Genomic DNA, 19865 nt, shown 5'->3' with positions numbered 1-19865 from the left:
AAACAGCAAGAGAAAAAGGAGAGCAGAGCTGTAGAAGGTTAGGACGCCTCTTCAGCTGTTTATAACGTGAGTAGATAGCTTTAAAGCCCATTTGACCTGTAGTGAGCATTTCAAGAGGATGGCTGTCTCTTTGTTAAAGATTCCTTAAATGAAATGGTAAGACAGGACTGAAAGAAAGCTCAGAGGTCCCATACTTAGAGGGCCCAACAAAAGGAGGGGAGGCCAACTGTAACATTCAATACCTTTATCTCCAGAATAAGCCGAGAAAATAAGAGTCAGGAGATGAGCTGAAACATCCTCCCTCTATTTCTTTATAGAAAGATGGCAGCACCTTCCATACTGCCTTCTTCCCGCCTCCTCTCCTGGCATCACCCAACTCCAAGGCTCCTTGCACACCACCTCAAACCCTTGCTCTGCTAAGCACATGGGGAAAAGACCACTAGATTACATTGCAGCTAGAGCTGCTGGTTGCTTTGTTGTCAGGTCTAGGCAGGGCATAAGACCCCTGGCCGCACTGAGAAAGGCAGCTAGCTGTTCATGGCCCCAAGTGATAGAACAGTAGTTTTCAACCCTTTTGGACTCCAGACACCCCTCAATAGATTCAAGACACCCCTCAGAAAATACCAGCTCTTAGTTTTCACTTCTTTTTTTTTTTTTTTTGGATGACAGAAGAATGGAGCAACTCTGCCGTTGCAAATAACTCAGACCACGATGGGGCAAGAACCTTTTTAAACACTGTGGATTCCTATTCAGAAACTCTGGATTTAATCTTGTGACTCATGTTTGCACACCCAGCTGTGGCACCCCGTGCCACCCTGGAAAGGATCTCAAGGCACCCCAGAGTGCCGTGGTACCCTCATTCAGAATTGGTGCAATCGAACAAGAACATTGTGCCTGCGTTTGCCTTAGGTGATCCATCAGCGCTAGCTGCATTTTCCAGCCTCCCCATACACTTAAGCATTCAGCACCATAATATTTCACACTGTATTTCATGCCTCATTTGGCAACAAAATTAATTAAATTTTAAGTCAATGCTGAAGCAGTACAGTACCTTTTTCCCCTCCATGGCATATATAACTCAATTTGTTTAAGCTAATGTGCTAATCAAAGTACTACGAAGCCCTTTTGGTAGGAAAGGGCCAGTGGAGAACCATGGTCCCTAGTACTCGTGCTGAAGCACAGACTGAAATGCTGCCTGTCTCAACAGCCCCTTGAACTGGCTTGGGGACTGCTCAGGGGCACAACTAGATTACTAACTCTGTCTGAACACCAGCAGCAGTTGCACTATCAAAATGTTCAGGAAAATAAGCCACTCGTAACAAAGCAGCGGCTGTAGCTCAGCATCTGGCACTCACTTGCAAGGGCTCAAGTCACAGTCTGAACTGGAAAGCAGCTGACAGTGAAACATGTCCCAAAGGAGATCCCCTATTCTTCCACCCAACCACAGCCTCAGGGAACCCCATCCACCCAGCCGACCTAGAGGCAGGCTTCCAGCCTACAATCTTGGGGAAGCCCAGCAGCTGCAGTAAGTTATGTAGTCGGTACATTGCTCTGTGTGGTGCTAAATGGCAGCCAAAATATTGCAGCAAGAAGGCTAGGAGAACACTGGAAATCCATCCAGCAGTCCCTTTCCAGAAGGGATTACTTACTAACATGAATTCAACTTTACGTGCATTACCACTTCCCTTGCTCTACACTTGAGACTCTCCTGCTTTTCAGAGAATCTGGGAAAGGGCAGGGGACCTGGTGGTCACAGCCCACTAGGCTGAGAATCTGAGAGCTTGCCAAACCTGCAAAAGGTAGACCCAGCGGTCATAGAGCCCACTTGTCAAGACCCTAAGAGAGAGAACAAGGACCATTTATACCAACTCCATCCACATGAGTGACAGGGAAGCCCATTAGGAATTGCAGAATTTCTAATTTCAGTGAGAAAGCAGATGGGTGGGACCCACGGATGTAACAAATCACATCTAAGCACCGTGGCAGATCAGCTTGCTTTGAAAACTAAGCAAATCAATAAAAACCAACAGCCAATTACAACTTCCCTGGTCAAGTGGGGTAGGAGGGAATTACTACATCAGGAGAGTGGGGTCTGCTCATCCACCAGGCACGAAGCATCTCCAAGCACAGCCTCAACTTGTCTGGAGCTCACTAAATGGTAAGCTTCCAAAACCCTTTTTTCAACCCAGGTGTTGGGGGCTGTGTGCCAAAGAGCCATGACATATGCTAAAAACAAAGAGGTTATAACCCAGTTATACCCTGCGGGCTTATTGTGCACAACTTCAAAATGTGGTTCCTGCAGCCAGAACTGCAATCAGCTATGAAATACAGTAGTTTGCAAATAGGTCCCTGCCCCACTGAGTTCACAGCCTATCTTCTCTCACACTTGTATGGTCCCTAGAACATACTGCCTTGAGCCTTACTAGACACATTGCATGATACCAGGATACAGAGAATTTATCTAAATCACTAGACTCTTTTGCATGTATTAATACTGCACAGAACTGTGCTTGTTACATGTCATAAAGGAAAAAAAAAAAACAAGCGTGCGTTAAATTCTACACATATTATAAGTACACATGCACGCACACGCGATGTGAGCAAGTTCCTGTTGCTATAATTGAATTTCCTGACTTTGCACATGTAAAAATATCTGTTTAGTATTAGCTTAGTTCAGCTTTGAGGGTTAATTAAGAAAAGGATTCGGATGCAATGGGAAGTGTGACGTGGTCACACATGGTGTGCACGCTGGAGCTGGGCACCCCACAGACCATGCAGAATTTGAAATTAGCAGCAGTGAGGTCCAGCAGAATGCTTGCCAGATCTGCTGGGCCTCTTCCAAAACCATCTTTCCCCTTTTGGAGGGAGCACAATAAGTCTGGAAGGCTCCGAGCTGGGACACCAAGCCAATTGCAAAACTCGACATACTCCCGTCAGCAAAATTGTGATCTAATGACTGCACATTCAGACGGATATAGAAGGATGGCTCAGGAACAGCAATGACCAGCAAGGGGCCAGGGGCCAGCCAAGGCCCCATCCTCACTACTTAAAGACCCAATCCTGCAAAACCAGTGATATACAAGAGGAAAAAAACCAAACCCTTGTGTTATCAGGACTTGACTTAGACTAACTCACAACTGTGCAGCAAAAAGCATCTTTCCCAAGTTGCCTTTGTTTTCCAGAAACTCACCTTTGTTTTGTAAGATGGGAGTCTCTAGGCCTCCTGGTTCCAAAGCAACCTTAAAAACATGACCATTTAAGTCTCAGCATGTGATTTAAAAAACAACCCCCACCCCTGCAAACTTCCATTTTCTTCCTCCTTTCTGAGGAAAAGTATCTTGAGGTTGTGTGTGTTTTGCTCTAATGGAAAGTTTCCTGAAACAAATTGCACGCGCTCCACACTGAGACCTACTCTATAATGTTTCTGTACTAGTAGGATTCAGTTGACTGGAGGGCAAGAATTTCTTTAAAAAGAGATACAAATATATCATTGCAAGCCATAACAGGAACACTAATCATAGTGCAAAATCAGCATCTTCTACCCTTTCCTAGACAGGGCAGCGTTGTTGCTTTTCTTGTAGTGGTATCTTTAAAGAAATGCAACTTGTGGGTACTGACTTAGGCCGTGCCTAGTTTGAAATTTTTAAGAAGGAAACCATTAGTTAGTTCAGTTGAATAAAGCAGTGGAGATACTAGACTATGGGGAATGCTATTCATGGGCTTTTCTTCCATTCAGAAGTTTTTGGGTGGATAAGCAAAATTTTGAGCCTGCCCAAAAGGAATCCATCTCCAATCAAAACAATACAGCAAGAGAAATTAAAAAAAAAAAAAAGTGGGGGAAAAAAAGTGGCATATTTTCCCCCTTTCTGGAAGCTAAGTGAATGTGAAGACAGAATTGGGAAAGAGCTCGCCTTCTCTATTGTAATTTAGGAATTGCTAAGAAGATGTTATACCATTTTTCTGCCTCCAGCTGCTAGAGAAACATGCTGCTTATTTTGGAATATCATAGTTTTGCTCCACAACACGCTCCCCCTCACTATCCTCCTTCCCAGTTCACCTGTCCTCATCCAATTAGGATGCTGTGGTCATCTGCTTCAGATCTTCTCTTCTCTCTACCCTTGCAAGGAAAAGGGGAAAAAGGGGAAAGATACAGACTTTGTTTTCTAGCCTGGCTGCTGAGATTCAAGTGAAGCAGAAGTGCTGGGAGTAGGACTACGTATTCAAAAGCATAAGGAGAGCATCAGAGGCAAGGACTGAACAGAGGTGTTACTTTGGATTAGTGAAGATAAGTGTGAAGTCTTTGTTCCACGCAGCTTGCTACTTCCTGCTGCCAGAATTCCCTTCCCCCATCTCCTCCCTAACTCCAAGAATGCTCCTCTTTCTCTCCTGGCCCGTCATATATATTTTTAATCCTGTTAATGGTTTCCAGAACTAGCACCAAAGAACCAGGGAGGGGAACAAGAACTCCCAAAACAAGCTGCCATGTTTCCAAAATCATGAAAGGGTAAAGTGACTTTTCCAATTTCTTAGTTGGTCTAATAAAAGGCATCATCTCTGAACCAAGAGCTCTAGGGTTTTGCATTTCTTTTTGTCTCAGACCAACACAGCTACCAAATACAGCCCTGAAGCTAAGTGACGTGGGGTTTTGGATGTAGCCATGTTGGTCTAATGAGACAGAAGCAGAAACCACATTTTTTTTGTTTTGTTTTTCCCAGTGGTGGCTCAGGCCCTGGGGAGACCGAATGCCACAAAAACTGAGCATGGCACAGGCACACACCTTGGCTGCCTCACTGCAGATGGCAGCTTTTGGGCACTTTTGAAAACTTTACTCCAGGTTGCTCTCACCTTGGGGCACATCTTAGGTGCACACATCAGCACAGCTGGTTTATAATAATGAAAACAGAACCTGTGGTCTACAAAGATCTTGTATTTTTCATTCTAAATTACACTTACTTCTGCACTTACCAGTGGTTTGCTAATTCTACTTGCCCACGTCACAATTTAAAAAGAAAGAAAGAAACCTAGGTGAGAGAGAGATCGCGTGCTACATTTTGTCCTTAGTTTTGTGGGATAAGCCCCCCCCCATTTGTTTTGCAAGGCTGCAAAATAAAAAAACACCCTAAAATAAATACTTTCAGCACAGAAGTGTCAGTTCTAAATATCAAGTCGCATATTGTACACTTCACGTCTGCCTTTCACAATTCATCAAAATAGCAAACTCTCCTATCACTGTATTCCTACATAATGAAAATACATGGGAACACGAGCCCCAAGTAGGAAAACATGATGCACCTCTACTACTAAAAACTTTGTTCTTCGCTCTGTGGAACAGTGCTGGCAACCGTTTATCACTCCGAAATTCACTACCAATAGGATTTCAACAACCTTTCCACTAAACTCTTCATGTCCCTCATTACGATTTAGTTGCTCTTAATTCAAACGCAAAAAGTCAGCTTCTCAACCCATTGAACAATGGACAGAACATCACTTTCTGCTTTGCAGGTTTGCTGCAGGAAGCAAGAGGCTTTTCTTCTTTTTTCACCTCCTTTCCAAGAGACACCCCACCCATGCACACCAACACTACACTTTGGATGTGTCCACAGAAGAGGCTGCATGCACAAACAGAGTAATTAAATCTTCAAACAGCTAACCTGTAGCACCAATTAAAGACACAATGTCATCTTTTGCTGGATTTATAATTTTCAAAGGGGATGCACACTCATCTACCTCCAGGGAGAATGCATTTACTTTGTTTGGCAGACTATAACTTAAAGAGTTTGTTGCATGCACCAGCTTGCAACTCTGAAAAACTCCCTAGTAAGTTGGCTTCAAATATCTGATGAACTTGCCTGATCAAAGCAAGTCCCCCAACAAGCCTCATCTCACAATCTTACTAACAGGTAGGTGCAACAAACTTTGGGGATGGTAGCCAACCACATCACAGTGCAAAAGGGAATTTTCCCCCTGTAACTCCCCTTTACAGTCTTCAAGCAACAAAGTTCTCTCTAATTTGAAAGCAAACTTATTTAATCTTAATTTAAAAAAAAAAGTTTGGTCAATCAAGTTTAAATAGCAAAGCTTGCATTTGTTGCAAGCAAAATAATTTAATCAGCAGGAGCCAGCCCACACCATCACTTAACTAGATAGGAAAGTGAGGTTATAGTCACTTTAAATTGTTTCTCAGATATGCCTGAGATCTTTATAAATTTGAAAGAAGATATTAAAGTCTTCAAGAGGCCAAGATCACCCCATAAAGCATCACCTCCTAGAAAAACACTTTTTTTTTTAATTGCTGTATTCTACACAACCCCAATGTACTTCACAACACAAGTTAGACACCAGCCATACAAACCCCATTTAGGAAACTCAGCAGCCACTGCGTGTCCTAATAACAATGCACAGATACTTGGGCACTGGAAGGAAAAGCAATGACTTCAGAAATAAGGCTGGAAAGATATTTCTCTTTAAAACCTCGAGTCTGCTACCACCTCCCCACTGCTTCTTAACTCCAAGTCGTTGTTGTTTTGTTTTTCTTGGGATTTTTTTTTAAAGCCACTCCCATGTGAAATTTAGTGCAGTGTATATTGTTAGAGGTATAACACATCTGAAATACTTTCAGGGGAAGGAGAGCAGAAGTTGGAGTAAACAGTCACCTATAAAAGTTATGATATTTCAAAACAAAAGATGTTTTAATTTTGGAAAGGCTAACATTTTTGCCACTGCAAATATTGGACAGCTTGGTACAGGAACTCTCTGCAATCAAAGGATCGCAGCAAGAGGGCATACACTCGATACACTTTAGATCTGGGAGTTCCTAATAATTTCTACATGTAATGGCCTATAATAGCATGCTGGATTTATCTAGTGCTTTATGAACAGGAAAAGTGGCCACCTTACCATCCTGAGGAGCTTCCATCTCCTTCAGATTGTCACACAAGACACAGGACAACAGCTTGGGGAAGGGAAACTGAGAACATTCTTAATTAAAGCATTCTAACATGTGCCACATTAGTCATTATTAAAACTCTCTAGTAATACCACTTTATGGTAACAGTTACCCATGTTAATTCAGGCATCATAGCAAGCTTTGAGTTGAGAAAGAAGGCCTCTCTCTTACCAGGCAGGGGCATTTGGGCAGAAGGACAGCAGGATTGTTCCTTTTCTCTTCGATTTTAACTTTCACTGGGGAGCGGAGGGCAGGGAGAAGCAGCCTTGATTTACAGCAACGAAGCCAAAGAGAGCAACCGGTGCCCACAGGACATAAGAAAATAGGCCCAAAGGCTCCCTGGCCCAAGAGGGAAAACCAAGAGCTACAGGGAGGTAATTCCCTAAGTACCAAAATGAATCAGTTTAAAGACACTCTGATTCCCTGATGCGTCTCCTGGTTCTCAACAGAAAAGACCTTTATTTATACCCAACAGTTGTGCCAATTTAAAGTTCCTGGATGACAAGACTGGTCAGCAGCACACTGCAGATTTCAACACTCACCAATCAGTATTTAAAAAAAAACCCAACATTAAATCACCCCAAAGCAGAAAAGTAATTTATAAACTCTTGACAAGCAAATAAAATACACACTTCACCTATTAAAGGTGAGATCATGAGGGCAGGGGGAAGGAGAACAACTGGAATCCATTCATGGCATGAAAAGGCTTCCATTAATACAGCAGTAAGCAGCATTTCAAAATTGAGATGTCCATCTGCTGGACTGAACATGTGTACAAAGGCTTGAGAAGGGAATGGCAGCAGTTGTGTAACTGCCTTGTATAATATCGCTCCCCTGGATTTTATGAAACGCTCAGAAAACCCGTCTCAAAAGCTTCAAGAGCCTAAAGGAAGGGTGGTGTCAACATTACCTTTCACTCACCCGAAAGAAAGCCAGACAGAGAGATTTCGTGTATTCCAGGCTCAGCACAGCCAAGGCAGCGAGAGGCCAGCCACTAGCCTGACTTTCCCAGAACAGCACAATTCCTCACCCCCTCCTACATCCTGGCTGGAATGGGCCAGGTCTGCAGGACAAGTAGCCAAACCAATATGCAAGCAGGAAAAGAATGAATGCAAGCTTTCCCCACCGCTAACCTCTCAGTAGCATGTTGTCTCTTTTGTGGATTTTAAGTAGTAAAAATAAAACACACGAAATGGAACATTCACTAAAGAGACCAAGTTCCAACTGGAATAATTTATACTTTTCTCTTTTTGCTTTCTTTCTCTATTGCCTTCTTTTTCTATCACCCACTCCATGGTCTTGCCTCTCTGTAAAAATGTTTGTTGAAAACTGTTTACACATCAAGCTAAGTGGCGAAATCTTGGCACTTAATATTATGCTGAAGTGAAAGGAGGAGAGGAACATATTGCAGAGACGCCACTTTGCAACATTTCATCTCAGAAACAGCAAGTTTCCAAAATGCCACATTTCCACATACCAAAGTGCCAACTCTGCCATGGGAAACTTCAACACCTACTTCAGGGAGTCCTGCCCCTCTACACCCCTCTCCTTCCTGCAGGGAGCACATCCAGAAGAAAAAAAAAATACTTTTTCCACATTGAGCCATGTCCACAGCCCTCCTGATGCATATTACTGACATTTCCCATATACCCTATTAAATCAATCTACAGCACCAGAGCAACACTATCCCATGACACCAAAGCACCTCCCATTAGAGCAGTGGTGCTCAGCCTTCAGTCCACAGGCTGGATCTGGTCTACAAACATTGTTACCTGGCCTGTGGAGCTCCCAATGGGTCTGGAAATCTGGGAGGAGGGTAGTGGTAGCAACACTGCTTCCAGGGTACAGCAATTAATGCTGCCAGTTTCCAGACTCAGGGGGTGCCTCACGGTACATGCACCTGACCACATGAGTCCAGTGTTACATCATGGCTAGATTCAGCCTGAAGGGTCACACCGATGCACTAGATCACCCCACACATGGATCCTGCAATGGATCCAGCTTCCAGACTGACCCCAGAGGTGGGATCTGGCCTGTGCTACTCATTCAGCCTGTGGGGCCAGAAAGAGGGAGCACCGCTGCATCAGAGCAACAGTGCAGACTGGTTTACAGGACCACAGGATTTCAAGATGACTTGGGGAGCTGCAGTTAAGCAGTACTGGAATGGCTGAAATTTTAACAAATCTACAAGTGCCTTAGCCATTCTCCTAAAAAACAAAACAAAACAAAAAAGCAACTACAGCAGAGGAAACAAAAGCAATAAGAACCTCCAGCATGGCACATTCATCCCAAAAAGCATACTGGGAGCAGATCCCCTGGCACGCAGAAATCTAATGAATGCAAGCCATGCATCCCCGTGTACAGGAAACCCAACCAGCCCAAAGCAAAGCCAGCCTGTCAGGTACAGCCCTGGAGGCATTTAATTTTAACCTCAAATTAACAAGCCTCTCAGTAAACACTGACATTTTGGCAAGTATACAGAGGTGTATCTGCATAGGCCAAAATTCCCAATGCGGGGTGTCTACCGCGAGGCTCCCAGGGTTACCAGTGGTTGTTACAAGCTCAGACTCCAGCAGCTTTCTTCCAGGGAGCTAGCATGCCTGACCTAGCAGAGCACTGCTGTCAGTCTGCTGGGAAACAGTGTTACCGAGCAAGCACGCTTGCCAAAGTCATTCTTCACCAGGGCAGAAAGCTCTCATAGTTTTAAGGACCCCAAAAGGGCCAGGACTGTCAAAGGGGCTGAAGGGTGTCACCCAAATCCCACTGACAGTCAAACTCCCCTCCACCCCCTGACAGACCCAACAGCATGAAAATTAACACTTTAGCCAAGCAACAGCTGAAGTTTCTCAGACATAAATGCGACAACAGCGAATTCATGTTCATCCCAAGAACAGCCATGGCACAAGGGAAGCATAGGACTACACAAAAGAGCGGGCACAAAACTAGTACAACTCCCTTTGGTTCATGACTCTTTGTTTTCAAACTTTGGAGAGAGACAGTACAAAGAAAAATAAGACAATACCTGATCCTCCAAACTGAGTGCTTGCTAGGGTTGTAGGTCTGTTTTTTCCATTAGCCACTGGCAGAGGAAACATCTAGAAAAACAAGAAGATGAAAGAGAAGAGAGAATTCAATGTTAGTTTTACTGTGCTGCTGTTAGGGGTGGGGGAGAAGAAAAGCCTTTAAGGGTACAGAAAGTTTGCCAACTCCTTTCTCAGGCGATCTATCTAGCAGGCGAGTGAATAGAAGAGACTAGCCCAACTGTAAGCTAACTCAAAGTTCCCCTGTAAGTACATTCTCATGGCACGCACACATTTCCAGTTTCTTCTTCATGGAAGAGCAACTGCTAAAATACTTTTCAGCTTCTCTAAGGTGCTTTCTGCTCACCACCGGTGTGCTAATGGCAAATTATTTATTTTCTCACATTATTAAGGGAGGCATCAAAATCTAGGGTGTTCACAAACCCAGAGAAAGATTTGTTCCCTTATTAATAAATTAGCAAGAAGGCTGCAGGCCCAGCTCTCTGTCCAGAGGAAAGTTCATCTCCTTGCCTCAAATCACATGCACAGAATCTGGGTTTATTTCCTATTCTTCCTCTTCTGCACCCCCTACACCTTCCTTATCACGATCCCATGTCCTAGGAAAGAGTCAGCAGTGACCACAGGGGCTCTAACCAGTGAGGACAAAGGTGATTAAACCACAGGCTACTCCTTTGCTGCAGGCCTTCAATGCATGAAGCCCTCATAGGTCTCCAAAAGGTTAATTTCATCCTTTCCTCTCTAGAAAAATGCGAGTCTTATGAATGCACCACCTCTCTCTCCCCCACACCAACAGACACTAGACTACTGCAAAGCAAGATAGGGGACATTAGGCAAGAATTTGTAGGTGGATGAAGTCTGGCTGATTGCAATATTCTTTAACACATGATTAGAAAGATTAACTTATTTTATATTATCAGTCATTTTAGTTACCTCTCTGCCACAGTTACTGCTACAATTTATAGCTAATCTCCTCCTGCCAGAGAGCTTCCTCAAAAATACTGCATACCTAGTCAGCTAACCTGTATAAATATTTTTAATACAAGTTGGGAGGGTTTCAAAAGCTGTTATTTTAAAATGTATATGCACCTGCATGCAGCAGAAAAGAAAACTAATTCTTCTCTACAAAAATGGAGCTTTAGCTAATAAAACAACTGGTAGGAAAATGCTTGGTAAATTAACATTTTAATATGCTTTTACTAGTCTACTCAGATACTTTCACCATCAAGTCATTTGAATTTATATTATTTTTACCTTTCCAATGTCTGAGTAACTCAAAAGTTTAATGTGCTGCACAATTTTAATGGGATAGAAAACCTACAAAAAGTCAGCATTTCAGGCCTTGACAGGTTTGATGGCTTTTTTGGTCAGCTGTGCTCCTATGCACAACTGTCCATCCGGTTTTAGTTACAAAACCGGGAAATAAGGAAGATATGGCAGATATTTACAGCAGCAAGACAGACAGGCAACCAATTTCCATTGAAGGCAACTGAATCTGGGCATTTAACTAACTCCCTTAGGGATCTCCAAAAATGTGTGTACAGAAGTATATACATACGTAGACACCCCCCACCCCACCCCCAAACTAAAGATTCACAATATATTTAGTTGTTCAGTGTGATAAAGAAATTAAGAAGAGGAATAATGTTAGTTTAGAGAGATTTTTAAAATCTGGATTACTGAAACGATATTACAACATCAGAAATTCACTCCATTTACCTAAGAAGAGAGCAAAGGAGACATCCTTAATCCACCCTCCCCAAGACAGGGGAAAAATGTTACTTTGATCAAAGAGCCAGTATCCCCAGCTATGACAAAGCAATGCATAAACTATGGCAAAGTAATGTATAGAAATGCAATGCATACTGTCTTCTTGAACTGCACTGCCTGCTTTTTTCATAAATATTTCTGCTTAATATTTGCTGATGCTGAAAAGCACAAGGTTAGAGTGACAAAATGCCAATGGAGAAAATGTACAGTTCTGTTCCATTGTGCACTGCACATTTTCTCATCTGCTTCTGCAAGAAAGGCCCTCCCATGACTACTTTTGGCAATCCCCAACCTGCCCACAGACTACACACATGAATGAGGGATGCCCTTCCCACCTCTCGCCTTCGTGTTCCTTATTCTGTTTTGAAAGATACTGAAGGTAGGAGACTGATATAACACCTTCCTGTTTGTTTCCATAGGAGTTAAAGAACTGCCCTCCCCACTGTTCCACATCAAAGCAATCTGAAACTTTAAAGCATCATGACATTTGATAACAGGGAACCCCAGGCTATTGTTACTACAGTAAGAACTTTAAACAAGTTTATCACACATGAAATCCAGGAAATATAACATTTATACTGTCAACTTGTTTTTCCACTGCAGTGTGGGTTTATTAAGTCAGACTAGTTTGCTTCATTTAAAGGGCAGAGTACAAGTTATACTTGGAAGTATTCTCTGAGTTTGTTAGCTTACAAGAGCGTTGTTGAAGCCATGTTGTTCCAAGGTACATGTGAGAAATAAAGAGGAGCGGTTGGGTATTCTATTTTATTGGACCAATATTTCAAAGAGATGCTAGAGTGCTTTTTCATTTTAAACATATTTAAAAAAATTTAAAAGTGCTCTTTATTAGTTTGTTACTCAATATATTAGGATCACCCACCCACTATTAATGCTGTGCGTTTAGATGCTATTTTAACTTTTAGGGGGGAGGGGGAGTAGATGAACCAGTACATCAGGGTAGCAGGAGAGCACAAGGCGGGGGCGGTGGGACACAGACACACAGACAGACAGACAGACAGACAGACAGTTAGTTAGTTTTTTAATGGTCTTATAATGAGGTCAATACATGTACTTCTCTGTATTTGAAATGTATTGGTCAAGTAAAGCTTAAATCTCTAAATACTGTTTATAAATGTGTAGCCTCCAGTTTCCTGGACAGATGATAACAACTTAAGTGCTAGTCCCATAAATACCAAAAGATCATTCCTTCTTTCCCATAAAAAACCCCCACAAATCCAAAGTGTAAAAATGCATACATAAATATGCACGGTTTTATAGAAGGTTAAATCTAACACTGCACTCACTTTTGTCAAAAGACATTTCATGAGATGATAAAGTGCAATGATCCAGTCTGAGCAATTTTCTCATATATTAGCTGACAAAGGTGACAGTGACTTAACTCAAACTAGAATGACTGTGTGGAACTGGAATGACTGTGTGGGGATATATATTTGGGGTTATCAGCTACATTGTCATCACTTCATTTACAAACTTTCTCTTTTTTTTTTTTTTTTTTTTTTACCTGCTTATACCATAACAAAGACAACATAATCAACAACTGTATCATTCTGGTCAGCAAACATTCATACTAGCTTCAAGTGATGCACCTGAAGGTTCCCAAAGGGTGTGCCACAAGACAAACAGATATGTGCTGTGAAGAATGGGCTGAATCAGGCAGGCCCTGGCGCTGTGAACCTGGATTGGGTCCACAGACCAGTGAGCAAAGTGTGCTGCCCATTTCAATCCAGAAAAAGTGCGCCCCAGTATCAAAAGTTTGGGAAATGCTATCGTAGAAAATATTCTGTTTACTGCTATTAAGCAAGAGTCTATTTATTATGCATGTATATCAATACACTAATGTTTCCAAATTAAGTAACAAGTTACTTTCATCTCCCGTCTGGTTTGCTGACATCTTATGTACAGCCACCCAAATAGCAGGTTCAAAGAAAGGTAAAACCTGAAAGCTTTTTTCCAGCACATAAGTTTGCAAACCTTATTTTGTATTAGACTGGAACAGAGGAGATTTCATTCAGTTAATTTCCCCAGAATAATGCTTTATAAAAAGCATTTTTTTTTTTATTTATTTTTTTTTAAGAAAAACCTTCCTCTGCCCAGTTTGGTGTAAAATGAACTTTACTGCAGCTAGACTCCGAACAAAAAACCCAACAGATTTATTATGGACATAATCCTTTAACTATCCCGAGGCATATGGCAGTGTTTTAACACCACTTAGTGTTTTTAACTCTAGGAAGCAGCTGAGGCAAGATTTTAGAGCTCCAGTCAAACATCTAGCCATTCAAATGAATGACGTGTTTGTTTCTTGGCTTTAGGTTTTGAGGCAGCTCTGCCGTGCACCAAAGTTTCACTCCTCAGAGGTGGCTGCTGATAGACGGAGCTGCAGCTTTACTGCAAAGGCGGTTACCGTTTTACACGCTGTCCACACAACAAGTTTTAAAGGAGTTGGAAGCCAATTATGACATTGCTTGCACCCCATGCCACATGGCTAATACTTGGTTAATAACCGTAGCAGTTAACACTTTTACTCCTGCCAGAGTCCTAGACTGTATCTGGTTTGGCGTGCCTGCTTTGCGGCACAGACAAGACCCCTTAACCATATCTGTGTAATTGGTTTGGCCGGTCTTCCTTCTTCCCAGCTCTCTCTGCACTGAAGTGTCCCAGCCTGCACTGCCCCAGAGGACTGCTCCTGCCACCCTTTGTGTCTGCCCTTCGAGCACTCTCTCCCCCTACTGAGGCATTCTGGGATAGCTGACCAAATTTTCCCAGAATGCACGGCACACGCAGCCAGACCTCGCAGAACGGGGAAGCCCAATGAATAAACATGGTTGTGGGAACAAAAATGATGCCATGTGGACACAATATGAATGGAGTTAATGTAAACGAGCCTCCAACCAGCTAGGGCTGTAGCATCTTCCAAAAAAGGCAAGAAATGTCAAGTCACAGGTCAAAGAGCTGTGCATTACAACTGGAGAAAAACTAAGCCAATAAATACAAGGTTTTCTGGAAAGCTCTCCCCCACATCTGAAAACCCTCCTGGACCACTGCCAGCCAAGCCGCAATGAAAGAAGGCTTACAAATTACTTGTACTTCAGGGCAATTATGAAAGGCAACTGGTTCAAGGGGACTTGTAAAGGACTAGTTTGCACCAGCCCAGAGCAGCAATCAGATTGCAATTCTGGGAGTTTGGCGCTGGTTTCCAACTTTAAGTCACTTGACTATATAATGCAGCACTCTCTTGCTTTTTACTATTTTAACTGATATACTAATTCAGTGGGGGGGGGGGAAGGTTATTTAGAGAACTATGAAAGCTCCTACCTAAACCTTGCTTATTTTATGGAGGTATTCACCTCCCTCTCCGTGATATCAACAATAATCTTGTTTTATACCATATTTATTTTCCCCCAATCACACTGCCAACTAGGACAAACACATTCCTGGCTATACAACCCAGTGGCTGAAGACATAACATTTACCCAACTGGGAGAGGAGCACAGCATAGAACAAGTACCACAATCACAACAACGTGGACATATTTTTCCTAGAGGAAGACATTGAAACACCAAGCTAAACAGATGCCACTACATCTGCAGAGTCCACACACACTTAAGAGAACCACACAAGACAAATTAGATCCATTACAAAATGTATCAGCAACCTGCAAAACTCCAAAGCTTTCTATATATTCTATATTACACTTAAAAAGTTTGCAACAGCGAGATAAATATGAGCCATTTGCTAGTAAGAGTTTTAAGTCTCATTCTCAATAGATATTTACTATTTTAAAAGACTCTTTTATGCAAAGCCAAAATAAAGTATGCCCCTGAGTGCTGATGGACATAACTGGCCCAATTCCAAACCTCGCTGAAGTCAGTAAGAAGACTCCCACTGACTTCAATAGCCTAGGACGAGGCCTAATTTGCTCTGAAGAGAATCTCCTTAGCACAGCATGTTGCAAGCAACTTCTGCAGGCCCCGATTCTGAAATCAACTGACTTTAGCATTCACAAGGAGCCTTACTGGTTGCAATGAGCTACTTCCGTGAAGGTAAGGACAAGAGTGCCATAGGGATGCACCACCTCAGATCTACACTGCTGCAATTCCTGAAGTCACTCTAGAGTTAGACGGACGTAAAAGAGCAGAAATCTGAACCAAGTTATTCACCTCTAGCTCCAGACTGAACCCCCACCCTACCCAGCTCAGGAAGAGTTTATATTTAAAAAGGGAGATGTGTTAACTGTAATGGCCTTAACTGCACGACCATGCAAATTAAGTTGGGTTACAGCCATAAGTCGTGTAAGAGTTTGTTTACATTGCAAGTAGTGGTTGGAAATTTCTTTCTGTAAGGGGGTGGTGGAAAAGGAGCAACTTTTCAATCCTACCTAGAAGTAGACTGCCCACTGTTCACCCACTCTGAAATTCAAAATATGGATGTCAGACATGCAAGACAGCAATCGGCAGAATTCCCACCAATAGGGTCAGTCTCTCCAAGACGAAAGAGGAAAATAAACCCCAAAACACTGCATGCTACTCCACCATGAACCTTGAACGCATTTCTAAGCTCAGGTATATTGTCACCACAGCCCTCCTAACAATTGTAAAATATATCACTCATAATTAAATTCTAAAATTCAATTGTTAGGAGATGGTCTGGCAGAAGGACAGGGTGAAACCCTACCAGCCATCTCTCTCATGCAGGGCAAAGAGAAGGTAGGGATCGTCTTTGTGCAACCAGCAGTTTCCTATAGACCAGGGCAAGTTAGAACTATTCTAAGAGATGTCCTGTCAATACTGTATCTTTCTGCCACCATACAAAAAGAAATGCAACATATTGACAACTGTAACCTAGAACTGCCCTAAGAAGAGTAACAGCTATATTGCTCTCTCATAATTATTCTTTTTTGTTGCTGTTGTGGAGCTGCATTTTTTCAGCTTTTACCCTGGGTTTGCTTATCTAAAAAGCAAGATACACTCCCAGTGTCAGGACAGCACCCCCCAGCTGGAGTTTGCATTCAAAACAGTAACTTTCTCTTTCCACTAGTCACCTACCAATTACATTCTAACTCTAGCCTGGCAAACACGCACAAACAAGCCAGATCGCACACATGCCAGTACCACCGGGAAAGTCAGCCGAACAACTCAAGCGGGCAAGGTGAAACATTCACGTGTGTTGTTCAGATAAAAGCCTTAATTTGTCACTGTAACCCCTAACAAGCACCTAATTTTGACAAAATTCAAATCCGAGGATGCTCAAAAACATTTCAAACTGAGTTAGAAAAATCTGTAAAAGCGGAGACATAGCAAGTCTGGATCACGGAGAGGGAAAAAACAGCCTGATTAAAAGTCCCATCTTTGCATTAGTGCTGTATCCCTAGCTTCAGAGTTATCCAGCACGCTTCGCTATGGGCATTTAAACCCCGCACTGTTCCAAAGAGCTTTCCCATCAAAGTCCCCATGTGTTCATCACAAGAAGGGCCTTTATTACATTGCGATGAGGGGTGCTGCGGCTGTTACTTAGTTCAATAATACACAAGTTGCAGCATGTGCACGCACGCACGCACAATACGGCACATATGAAACCCATCATCTGCAATTTGCCTCATTTTACCAACTCACACTCTCTGCCCCCCTCCCGCCACCCCCTGGCCCCTAACAAGTGCTCGGGAACACTGGGAATCGCTCGAGCCACGGTCCCTTTAAAGGCCCCCCTCGGAAGAGCTCGCTTACCATACTGAAGTCCAGCAGGTCACTGAGTTCTTTGTCTGTCCCAACTGCAGCCATTCTCTGCTGCTGCTGCTGATTCATACTCCCACAGACTCAGCGGTGGCAGTCCTAAAGAAAACCATGGGGGAGGGGAGGAGATATTTTAATGACTAGAGCAAACTACCCACCCCACTGATGAATATTAAAGAAAAAAGAAAAAAGGAAAGGAAAAAAAAATCCTTTGCAAATTCCCAGCCTCCAACTTCAGGGCCTTGGAACACAGTGAAAGTCCTCACATGGCACCCAGAGGCAGAAACAAGCCTCCTATTGACCAGCCACACTTGTATGTTTGTTTTTTGCTGCCAATTCCACTAGCTCAGACCAATTCTGCTGCTCCCGGCTTACGGCAAGCGAAAAAAAAGAGAGCGAGCCAGCTCATTTATCAAATGTTCTTGGCGGGTTTCAGCTTCGCCACTGCCCCCCCACTCCTCGCAGGAGGTTCTCTTGTTTTTGTCTATTTCTCTTTAAAGTTTAAAAAAGGCCCAGTTTTGTGCCCAGAGCCCTCCCTACGGGTACGGAGCACCTGCAGCTCCTACTTTATTCGGACCGGAGTTGCGGAAATCAAGCTTTGAAAAGAAAGAAGGGGGGGGGGGAAAAAAGAAAAAAAAAAAAAAATCGAGCCGTGGAACTATCTACCAGAATGATCAATACCCTAACACAAGAGAGAAGGAAAATAAAGTCACATTTTCACCTTCAAAGCATCCTGCAAAAATAAAACTCCCTCGGCAAAATATAGGGGGAAAGTATTCCTTAAAAAAAATAAAAAAATAAAAAATTGTAGAAGTAGGAGATGGCAAAAAAAAAAACCAAAAAAAAAAAAAATCAAGCCCATTACGTCAGAAAAAAAATATCTCTTCAGGGAGAGAGAGAGAAAAAAAAAGAAACCTGGGATGAGATAAATGATTCCCTCTTCTTCCTCAAAGCTCATTCATAGTTACAAAGGGCAGCTGGCCAATAATTTAACTCATTAATCACAAGAACCCCCCCCCCCCAACCCTTTTTAAACCTGCGCTGTTCCAAAGCCCTGGGAGGAAGCGCTAGCTCGCCTGCCCCTCGCATTTCAGCGGAGCTGAAGAAACGTGCCGAAATCAACCCAGCCCGTGAAACCCCGCTGCCACCATAAAATAAAAGAGAGGACTTACAAACCAGCAAAGAAGCCAAGCCCCTGCGTTCGCCTCTTTTGTGCATCTTGCCATGTTTTTAAAGCAACTTTGAAAACATTAACCCCCGCCCCCGCAACGGCGGCCAGGAGAGCCCCAGCTCCGGCAGGCGCAAACCAGGGGGCGACTCCCGAGCAGCGGCCGGGGGAGGCCGGGCTGCGGGGCCGCACAATGGCCCGGGCACGGCGCGGCCTGCCCCGCCGGGAGCCGCCACAACAAAAGCCGGCGCCGGGGCAGGGCCGCGCTCCCCGAGCCCCGCGCTCCCCCGCAGGCCGAGCTGCACCTTGCTGCCTTCGGACAAAGGCTCCGCGCCGCCCGCTCCGCCCCCCTTTCTCCCTCCGCCCCAAACTCCGGCCGGGCCCGGGCCGACACTGACAGCGCCGCGGCCCGAGGGGAGCGGAGCGGAGCTGCGCCACGCGGCCGCCCCCCGGCCCTTTAAACCGCGGGGAACAATGCGCCCCCCCTCCCCCCCAAACTCCGCCTGAAGTTTCCAGCGGCTCCGACCTGGGGCCGGGGCCGGGACCCGCGGGCAGGAGCGGGCCCCGCGCAACAGGAGGCGGGGGCGGCCCGCGGGGGGGAGGGGAGAGGAGAGGAGGCGGCGGCTCCCCCCGCGCCTACCTGGAGGGAGGGGCTGAGCATGCGGCGCTGCGGCCGCCCCCGGACAAAGCCCCGCGGGGCGGCGGTGCCCGGAGCGCGGCCGCCGGCGCCTATTGTTCTCGCCCGCTCCGCTCCGCTCCGGCCCGGTCCCGTCGGATGCGCCGGGCCGCGGCCGCCCCGCTCCGCTCCTAGCGCCGCTGCTGCCGCCTCCTCATCGTCCCCCCGCGGCGGCCGAGGCTGCTGCGCTGGGGCCGCGAGACCGGGGACGCCCGCCCGCTCCGCCCCGGCCGGCCCGCCCCGCCTCCCGCGCACGTCGGGGCGCGCCGAGGCGCCTCCCCTCGCAGATCCCTCCGCCGCCGGCAGCTGCACAGGAGGGGGGCGGGGCTTCCCCCCTCCCTCCAGTGCCCCGTGGGGACGGGCTGGCCTCCGGCACTGCTTTCCCGCGCGGCCCTGGTCACGGCCCCCCTCCCTGCACAAGGAGAGGAGGAGCCGCCCCCCCCCCCCGCCCCTCTTGCAGAGGAGGGGAAAGGGGGGGACCAGGAAGGGGCCGGCAGCGTGGGACTATGTTTCCTAGCGG

General features: G+C 44.9%; 1 protein-coding gene across 12 annotated transcripts in view; it reads right to left on the bottom strand.

Annotated features, from left to right (window-relative positions):
- Positions 1-19613, bottom strand: part of TCF3 (transcription factor 3) — a 98756-nt gene extending 79143 nt beyond the window's left edge. For 4 of the 12 annotated variants that reach the window (XM_090027717.1, XM_090027719.1, XM_090027720.1 and 1 more), the window contains exons 1-3: positions 19310-19612; positions 17496-17600; positions 9969-10041 (exon numbers count right to left, since the gene is read on the bottom strand). In XM_090027717.1, coding sequence (XP_089883843.1) covers positions 9969-10041; positions 17496-17573 — 151 coding nt within the window. In that variant the 5' untranslated portion in view covers positions 17574-17600; positions 19310-19612. Of the gene's footprint in view, positions 1-9968; positions 10042-17495; positions 17601-18673; positions 19078-19195; positions 19215-19309 lie in introns of those variants that run through there. The other 8 variants (XM_090027716.1, XM_090027723.1, XM_090027712.1 and 5 more) reach the window with 6 other exon arrangements.
- Between the last annotated feature and the right edge of the window lie 252 nt (positions 19614-19865).

This window comes from Crocodylus siamensis, chromosome 14, assembly GCF_052110815.1.
Source record: "Crocodylus siamensis isolate JL-2025a chromosome 14, ASM5211081v1, whole genome shotgun sequence".
In the NCBI taxonomy this organism is placed as follows: Eukaryota; Metazoa; Chordata; order Crocodylia; family Crocodylidae; genus Crocodylus; species Crocodylus siamensis.
Note: the sequence above shows the minus strand (reverse complement) of the source record. Positions and strands in the feature narration are given on the sequence as shown.